This window comes from Triticum dicoccoides, chromosome 5B, assembly GCF_002162155.2.
Source record: "Triticum dicoccoides isolate Atlit2015 ecotype Zavitan chromosome 5B, WEW_v2.0, whole genome shotgun sequence".
NCBI classification, from domain to species: domain Eukaryota; kingdom Viridiplantae; phylum Streptophyta; class Magnoliopsida; order Poales; family Poaceae; genus Triticum; species Triticum dicoccoides.
In genome coordinates, this window is record NC_041389.1 from 247,516,079 (window position 1) to 247,525,496 (window position 9,418).

At 44.1% G+C, this 9,418-nt stretch overlaps 1 protein-coding gene across 1 annotated transcript in view; it reads left to right on the top strand.

Moving 5' to 3' along the window:
• Nucleotides 1-5,595: 5,595 nt before the first annotated feature.
• Nucleotides 5,596-9,418, top strand: part of LOC119308244 (signal recognition particle subunit SRP68-like) — an 8,409-nt gene continuing 4,586 nt past the window's right edge. Inside the window, exons 1-6 of the mRNA XM_037584364.1 lie at nt 5,596-5,765; nt 5,852-5,918; nt 6,407-6,517; nt 7,148-7,337; nt 7,483-7,568; nt 7,740-7,932. Coding sequence (XP_037440261.1) covers nt 5,663-5,765; nt 5,852-5,918; nt 6,407-6,517; nt 7,148-7,337; nt 7,483-7,568; nt 7,740-7,932 — 750 coding nt within the window. The 5' untranslated portion in view covers nt 5,596-5,662. The remainder of the gene's footprint in view (nt 5,766-5,851; nt 5,919-6,406; nt 6,518-7,147; nt 7,338-7,482; nt 7,569-7,739; nt 7,933-9,418) is intronic.

Consider the following 9,418-nt stretch of genomic DNA (forward strand, 5'->3'; position numbering starts at 1 on the left):
GTGGGAACCTGCGCGGTTGCGCGGTAACGGGCTCACCAACATTTTGCCAAAAGTACGCCCCCGCGCGACTGCTCAAACTTGCGCTCGAATCGTCTACAATAGGCCAGCAGCGGGAAAAGACGTGCGAGAGGAGGATGAAAGAACACGTACACATACGTTTAATAAAAAAACGTTTGTGATTTATTTACCTACTATACCCCCGTCCTAGTTTATAAGTAGATTTAATTAATAAAATACGTATGCATGTCGTCAAAGATTATATCGTTGGATTCGTATTTGAACATAGTTTGAACATAGTTTCCAGTTATAAATTTTTTGTAACATGCATTAGCATTTTGTTGGTTAAATTTGAGGTTATATACCAGCAAGTGTTTGCCCACAACACACACGGCTTATTCCATCATAAACAGTTAGGATGGATCAACTGTATGTCACGTATCGCACACGTAACTCTAATCTGATTCGTGCTTGATGTCTCTGACATCGCTCGCACACTTCGTCTTATTTGCCACATATCACTGTGTCGTCCTTTGCTCGCATCCCTCGGCAAGCTCTGCTCGCCGTTAGGCGCCGCAGCGTGTTGTGCTCGCCATTAGGCGTCGCGACGCGCTCTGCTCGCGTCCGCCGGCGTGCTCGGGTTGTGGACAACTTTTTCTTGCGTGTTCAACTTGCGTGTTCAACTGCTCGGTTGAGGCGACCGCGGAGCGCTCTGCTCGTGTCCCTCCGCGCGCGCTCTGCCAGCGGTTGGGCCTGCGCACGATCACGTCGGGGCCCCATATGCATGCGGTTGCACCGCGCGCGTTGCCACGCGATGCAGTTACGTGCGGCACGATGGAGTTACGCGCTGCGAATTACAATTGCCATCAGGGCGTGCCGATCGATATTCCAGGCCGTCCGGCTTCCCCTTTAATTCCCGCAACCATTATAACCTTAGTATCTTCAACCTTTCTGTCGCGTCCCACAACACAATAAACACACCCACGACGACACATAGAGAGGGGATGCCTAGCGGCGCTCCAATAGAGTTCGACGAGCATAAAGTGAAGACCCACGCGAGGGAGACCAATCTCTCGGTGGTGTACACCATCGACCCGGCCGTGGTGCATGACTACATCAACACCGTTGAGCAGTTGCTTGCTGGAGACAAGTACAAGGTGGTCGGCATCGACCTCCAGTACACTGGCGGTGTTCCGGGCAAAGATCAGAAGTTTGTCGTCACCCAGTTGTGTGTGCGCCATCATGTCCTCATCTACCACTACTGCATGGCCACAAAGCCTTGCAGTAGTTTTGCCAGGTTTGTCAACAACACCGACTACAAGTTCGCTACGATGGAAACCACCGACGATGTAAAAGCACTCAGGGTTACGGGCTTGGCTTGCAAGAACCTTGTCGAAATCCGTGAGCACTACAGGGTCTGGGGCAGCACGAAGAAGGACTCCCTAGTTGAACTCGCATCGGCCATCATCGACCCCTACTACGAAAAGATGAAGCAGGATGCCCAGAGAACAAGTCCCGTATCCTGGCACAGGGCCTTGATGCGGCGACTGGATGAACCTCACCTCGGGTTCGCGGCCAAGAGCGTGTACACATGCTACGAGATGCACAGGCGGATCATTGACATGAGGAAGTGTCTCGTTACCCAAATCGACGAGCCCGGATCGAGCCACGAGCAGAGCAAGCGTCACAAGCAGTAGATGATGATCAGATGATCGTTTATGCTAGTTAATCATGCATGTAATATATAGTTTACTTTGGTGAGTGAAAATGACATGTGTGTAGTAGCCACCTATGTAATTATGCATGTAATATTGGTGTGTGCAAATGCCATGGTTGTAGTAGCCACCTATGTAAGTGGATGTTTAATTTGGTTATGCAACCATGTCCTTGTAAGAGTGTGTGTGTGTGTGTAAATATATATATATACTCGCCGTTATTCGTGCTATTTGTCACCCTGGGTGAGGAATAATTATTCTTCACCCCCTCTATTTTGACGTTAATGCACCGTATTTTTAGGTTTCATAAATTTTGTCTTATTTCATACGTAAAAAGAGAACGTAAGAAATATATACTCATCATAAAAAATATTTGATGTTACATAAAGTTATGAACGTAAAAACATACATAAAATGCGATATTTCTGGTCTTATAACCTATTTTTTATTTTTCTTATACAATTTTTACGTAGTGAATCAATATGAATGTAATATTTGTATTTCAAACGTAATTTATTTATGAAGCGATCGTAAGATTACCTAAGAATAACTTATTCTGCAACCCAGTAGTATATAAGAATTACCTAATGTAACCTGGGTGATGAATAGTATACATATATATGGTATTTCATATGGTAGTATATAAGAAATGGGTGTAGCTACACCCAGTAGTAGGATGAATAGTATATATATATATATGGAAAATCCATCCTACCAACCGGTGGTAGTTACCCCACGTATCTCATATACTACCATGTGGTACTATATATACTATTTTAAATATGTTTATATACTATATCTAAGATATTTCAAAGCAAGTTACATGAAAAAATTGCATATGAGCCCATAGTTTTTGTTATATTGTGAAATAAGTACATATTTGTACGTAAAAAAGAGCATACTCAAAACATGATACATACTACCTAAAAATTAGTATATATACTACCTAATCATTGTTATATACTACATACTACGCGTGCATACTCTCGATTTCGTAGATATACTATATACAACATACAAAACGCAATTGTTGGTAACTACCACTCCTTGTAGGAAACATTTATCTTATATATATTGTTGTTGTTCTGTATGCAATCCCATCGCACAACACACACGTCTTATTAGCAGTAATCATCTCTGTTATTATCAGTCTTCGCACACATTTCTGATTATAGACCTGTTGTTATATTGAACCGTTTATGTTCTCTTATCTCAACATAAACAGTTCATCCGAGTGAACCGCATGCCGTATATCACACACATCTTGATCCGGCTGGCCGTTTCTTTTGTGTTGCCTAACCACAAACAGTTCATCCTAGTGAACCGTATGCTGTTTATCGCACACACCTTCATCTGGCTCTCCGTTTCTTTTGTTGCTCCTCATCGCAAACAGCTAATTGCACTGGACCGTATTCCCTACATCACACACGGAACTAAAATCTGAACCGTGTTTGATGCATCAGCCATCGCAAACGTTTTGCATCTTTTTTGACGGGTTTTTTACACCACCATTTGTGATTAATGAATCGCACACAGTTTCGTCAAAGGGTCTCTGATAGTAGTGTCTCGTTAGCAGCATCCTACACTAGTGATGTATCTCATGCAACCATCTCTAGCCTTTGCAATTTGGCACCAGTTACAAAGTAAGCGAGTGCAACATGATGCTTGTTGCAAATGCCGACTCGACGGTAGGCCTGACGAATCAGTTTACGATTAGTATTAAATGGTTCAATCATTATAACAAATGGTCTATAGCAAAGCAAGTGAGCGCCATGGGTCTTGTTCCATAGGTTGAGGCTGATTCGACGGTAGATGAGACGAAGCATGTTGTGATTAGTGCGAAAGGATTCGACCATTGCAATAAGGGTTCTACTTCAAAGAGAGTTAGCATAATATGGTTGTTGTTGCCAAGAAAGTGAGCACAACATGGTGCTTGTGCAAAGGCCGCATGTTAGGGAATATTTCTCCATTAGTGGTTTTGGTGATTGATGACAATGTATTTGCAGACTAATCGTGTGCATTGAGCATTTCAGAGAACCACATGGCACAGGATGATTCTTGCCCCTCGGAGCTATTGCGAAGACGATGTTTTTCTTGGGTTTCATTTTCGGTGGATTTGAGTCGTAGGATCACCATACTATTAAGAGGAGGTCCGCTTCGGAAAGGTTTGGGTGGAATCAACACGTACACAGTCTCTTTGCACCCCCTTTCTTTCCCGGTTTCGGAGCTTGTCCTCCCTTGTACATGGTCCTTCTTGAGGCACATAAGCCGTAGTACCGCTCAGCAGCACAGTAGTACCGCTCTAGTGGTACTACCACTGTTTAGTGCTACTAGGACTCCCGCCTATTCTTAGGGCTCTGTAAATGAGTGGTAGTAGGGCGGTAGTTCAGCGCGGTAGTACCGCTCCAATGGTACTACGGCTCTGAACTACCACTCCACTCCCGCAGATCTACTGAGCTTCTAATTATTAAGCGGAAGTACCGCTCCGGCGAAACTACCGCTGCTCCGCTATCTCTGGGAGCACCGCTTATTTTTTTTTGTCTTTTGGACTGCACCGTCCTTCGAGTGGAAGTAGACTTATTCCGATATGCCGCTCCGCAAGCAAGGAGTGCCACGCACGAGCGAGAGCGCCGATAATAGCCAGCGGTAGTACTGCTATGTGCAGCACTACCGCGCTGCCCTCCTTTATTACCGTTGCTTTGTGTGTTTGCACAACACTAAGCGGAAGTACCGCCTCCCTGATCTGTTCAGTTGAGTGCAGCTACTGAAACTTTCGTGCCAGCGGAAATACCGCTCGTCCGAGCAGTACTACCGCTTGTGCACATGCTGAAGGGGCATAACGGTTGGATTCTTTTCCCCACCATGTAAGTGAGTCTTCTTCTTCTAGTTGTCTTACCTCTTCTTCCCCCAAGCTCCATTGTTGCTCAAAATCTCATTCTTCCCTGATCTCTCTCCCTAACCATTTAAACTTATTGATTTTTTAGGGATTGGTTGAGAAGACCTAGATCTACACTTCTATCAAGAGAAATTTGATCCCTCATTAATCCCTTGCGTATATTGTTACTCTTGGATGTTTGAGCACCCTAGACGGTTGAGGTCACGTCGGAGCCACATTCCATTGTGGTGAAGCTTCGTGGTGGTGTTGGGAGCCTCCAACTCGGTTGTGAAGATTGTCTCAACCTTGTTTGTAAAGGTCCGGTTGCCGCCTTCAAGGGCACCACGGGTGGAATCACGACATCTTGCATTGTGCGACGTCGTGAGGAGAATACAGTGACCCTAGTGATTTTTTGAGGAGCATTGTGTTTCCATACCGCTCCAACAGAGACATATTTCTCCTTAAAGGGAAGGAAGTTCAATAACACAACCTCGTCTTCATCGGCTCCACTTGTGGTTACCTCTTATCTTTACTTTGTGCAAGCATTACTAACATTGTATCTCTTGCTTTCTTGCTTGCTCGTGTTGTTGTTGTTACCATCATAGGTTGTTTACCTAGTTGCATATCTAGACAATTTATTTATTGTTAAACATAATTTGATAAAAATACAAAAAAGATACTTCTATTCACCTCCCTCTAGTCAATTATATCGATCCTTTCATCGCGAAATACTCGGCGGTAGATCGGGCAGCTGTCTCGTGCGCCATCACACGGCGTCCGATCAGATTCAATTTCACGTGACGACGTACGCCTAAAATATTTTCAAAATGTTGGTGGATGTTGACATATTTTTCTAGGAGTATTATAATTTAGTCAATTTTTTTTTAAACATCGGCTAAAATTAGACTTTCAGTTATTTTCGTAGCTTGAAAAACAAGTTTTTTTTCTTCCGAATTTGTCACAAAAATGAGCAAAGTTATCAATATTTACGCATCGAGAGGCCACGCGAACTCCGCTTCGTCTCGTCGCGACCATCTGACAGGTTCGCTCGCCGGGCGGAGGCATACCCGCCGCCATGTCGAAGCTCGCCAACCAGCCGCCGCCGCCATCGTCGGATATGGATGTTGACTCCGCAGCCGCGGTCGAGGAGAAGAATCCCGTCAGGTTCTCCATCAATGGTGAGCTTGCCCCCTCTCCTTACCCTCTGCGCAGACCCGATCTCCCCCCCTCGCGTCTCCTGATCCGCCCCCCTTCCTCCGCGCAGTGCTGGAACTCATGAGGGAGGCGCAGATGCAGCACGGCCTTCGCCACGGCGACTACACACGGTACAGGTGAGCGTCCCGATTACCGATCCCACCCCACTTGACGCCCACCCAGATCTGCTGCCTGCTCGTCTTCTCAGCTGTGGCATGCCGCCGTGATTCTCGCCTCGCGGGATTCACGCGCGTATATTGATCGGGAGGCATCTTTTCTTCCTACCGTGCTCTCACATGTGTGACTTGTGATGGAATGCTTTCATCCAGTCCCCCTATATCCAAAATTTCCCATGGAAACCCTGCTTCGAACTTGCTCTGTAGCCTAATGGAATTCGTACATTTAATCTGGTATAAAAGAAAGTTATCTCTTTACACCTTTGCTTTGCACAGTATGCTTGCTCCGTTTTCTCTGTTGCTGGTACATGAGGGGGAAGTTCTGTCCTCTCAGATGTTCTATGTCTTGTTTGCCCCAAGTATCTTGCTTTTGCTTATAATTTATTAGTATGGTGCTGCTGTCATTTGTGGATGCATACTTTGTCTGAAGGATTTAGGATTATTTGCAGGAGATACTGTACTGCGCGTCTGAGAAGGCTATACAAGTCTCTGAAGTTTTTGCATGGCCGTGGTAAATATACCCGGAGGAATATAACAGAGTCAACAGTGACTGATGTGAGGTGTGGTGATTTTTCTCCTGATAATCTACCATATGCCTTCTGCCTTTGTTCACACTTCACTTCGTCTAGTATTTTGGTAATTTTGACAATTTAGAAGGGGAGCCTTGGCGCAGTGGTAAAGCTGCTGCCTTGTGACCATGAGGTCACGGGTTCAAGTCCTGGAAACAGCCTCTTGCAGAAATGTAGGGAAAGGCTGCGTACAATACACCCAAAGTGGTCGGACCCTTCCCCAGACCCTGCGCAAGCGGGAGCTACATGCACTGGGGCTGCCCCTTTGACAATTTAGATGGATCTGTTTGGATTTGGTATGTTAACTACCATTGTCAACATTTAAAACCAACAATTTGATTTCCTTTGTACCGTTGAACATATGATTACTATTAGTTACAAAGATTTCAGCCACCATTTGGTAGTTGTGTACTACATGCCTGTGATATTCATTAGTAATTTATCAGTATTGTTAATGCCTTACCCTAGCAAAATTCTTGTTATTGTTGTTGAACACTTTTGTAGTGCATGTGCATGTAATCGGTATGCAACAACTATCGGGGAACTTAAGCAAATGCTTTTGCAATTTAGCGAGCTGTTAGGCTTGGTTACTCCTGAAGCAATTTTAACGCATGAGTGTAGGTTCCTACATGTGGTATTTTATATGGCTGAGAGAGCATGGAGTCATGCTATGGAGAAGAAAACTGCTGGTCCAAATGCACCGCAGCGCATCTACATGCTGGGTCGATTTAGGAAGGCAGTCAAATGGGCGGCACTTTTTTCACAGTTATGTTCTATAAAAGGAGATTCCAGGACATCTTTGGAAGCTGAGGTGTGTTTCTTATCTTTTGTTTGATTTAGTGCTCAGTTGACAATCCTTTTTTAAGTACAAAATAGAAACCTCACTATATTGACCTGATATAGTTGTCCTATGAGAAAAGTAGTTTTTAAACCATCTAAAATACTATCTTTTGTAGGCATATGCTTCATATATGAAAGGAACTTTGCTTTTTGAGCAAGAGAAGAACATAGAGGCAGCAATGTTGAATTTCAAGAATACCAGGTTTGTGGAAATGATACTCGATCCATTGATGTTTTGGCTCTATGCAGTGTGGTATTATTCCTTGTGGGGATCATCCATATTGTTGTGCCTTGCTGTTCGGATATATCATGATACTTGGTCCCCTTATGAGTATTTTAAAACTTTGTGATTGACATTTATTATTTTTCACAGGACTGTATACGAGGAGCTTGGGAAGTATGGCAGCATAGAAAATCAACTTTTATGCCGTCAGCGCATTGAGGAAGTGGAGCCTATGATTGGATTCTGTTCACGCAAACTTGGTGGATCTGCTCTGCAAGAACATGATCTCCTAGATATGGAAAAGGAGGGGCCTGCTTATGACCTTTTTAAAGCTAAGATTGAGGTATTTTCTTTTCATACAACTAAAGAATATAGTGGAATGCATAAGAGGTCCTAAAACTGTTCGAGGGGTGTCATGGTAGTCCTAAAACATTAGAAGTGCAGACTTGGGCCCCAAAAGTTATAAGTTCTTCATCGCGGTCCTAAGCAGCCCAGACCGGGTCTGACTTGCTTATGTGGTACGTTTACTGTCGCCACGTAGATGTATGGATCCACCAGGATAACCAATTGAAGCCAGAATATGTTGAAAGTAGAAACACCCCTGATATCCTGGTAATTTTCACTTGTGGCCCCTAGTTCTTTTCCCCACTGGCAATGTTCAGGGAATCATTAACTGGTAACTACTCGGTCGGCTGGCGAGTAGGGTATTAATAGGCAAATCAGCCGATAAATCAGTTAATTGGCCGGTAAATGAGTTAGTCGGCTACTCAATGACCCACTGAGAAGGGATTAATCGGCCAGTTAACTGATTCACCTGCTGATATTTTGAACACTGCCCACTGGTGACATATGCTCATCCCTAACCTCTCGTCCTGATCCTCTCTCCCTCACGCATGTGAAGATAAAAGTCCAATCCCCAAAATCACGTGCAACCTATATTATGAAGAACCAGTCAGGAATTGCACGTCAGAGACATAATATAGGTGATTTTTGTGAGTATGCCACTGCAAAACTATCAGATTTTGACAGATATATGATTCCCATCGGTTCTTCTGGGAAATAGTTCACCACACACTTCATCTTTGCAGTGTGTAACATGAATGTTTGGTCAGCTTGATCAATGCATGTTTAAACCTTGAGTTTTTTTTTCTGCAATCCACATCATTTGTTTACAGTTTGAAAATTGTGTGCATATCTTGCAGTGCGCCTAAACTTTGCTATTATGATGTTAGTTAATGTTGCATATATGCAAACTTGAACTAGTACAATGAGGATGTCACACAACCAACGATTATAGTTTAACTTTTGTATTATTGACTTCACGTGATGGGTATGCTGTTTTTTTTGTTGGGCCTGTGTTTTTCTTTATTTCTTGGTCAAGTCAGGATCTTCATTAAAGATCTTTGACTCATATTTGAAATCGGGAACTGTTTTTGTGACAAAATTTCAGAAAAGGAATTGTCAGAATCGTGCTAGACAAGTTCTCGTATGGCGTTGATTATTGCTTAGAGCAAGACCAGTGACCTCCTATCTTTTGGTTGAAATCGATGCTCCAACAGCGTCGGCAAACAGCACAGCAAAAGAATCACTTGGCAAACTATATCCTTTACGGTTGCCACTTCTGCAGACCTGGAAGAGAGCCAGTATCGAGCAATGACCGCGGCAGCTCTTCCCTCCTGCGCTGCCGAGGAATGATCTGAGGATGGTGCTCCGTTCCCCTCTCACGCGACCACCTTCTTTTTTCCTGTTGCCGCCGCGGTGCCTCTCTTGCTGCTCGCTTGATCTGGAGGGACTGGTTGGCTCTGGACAAATCAGAGGGTATGGCACCG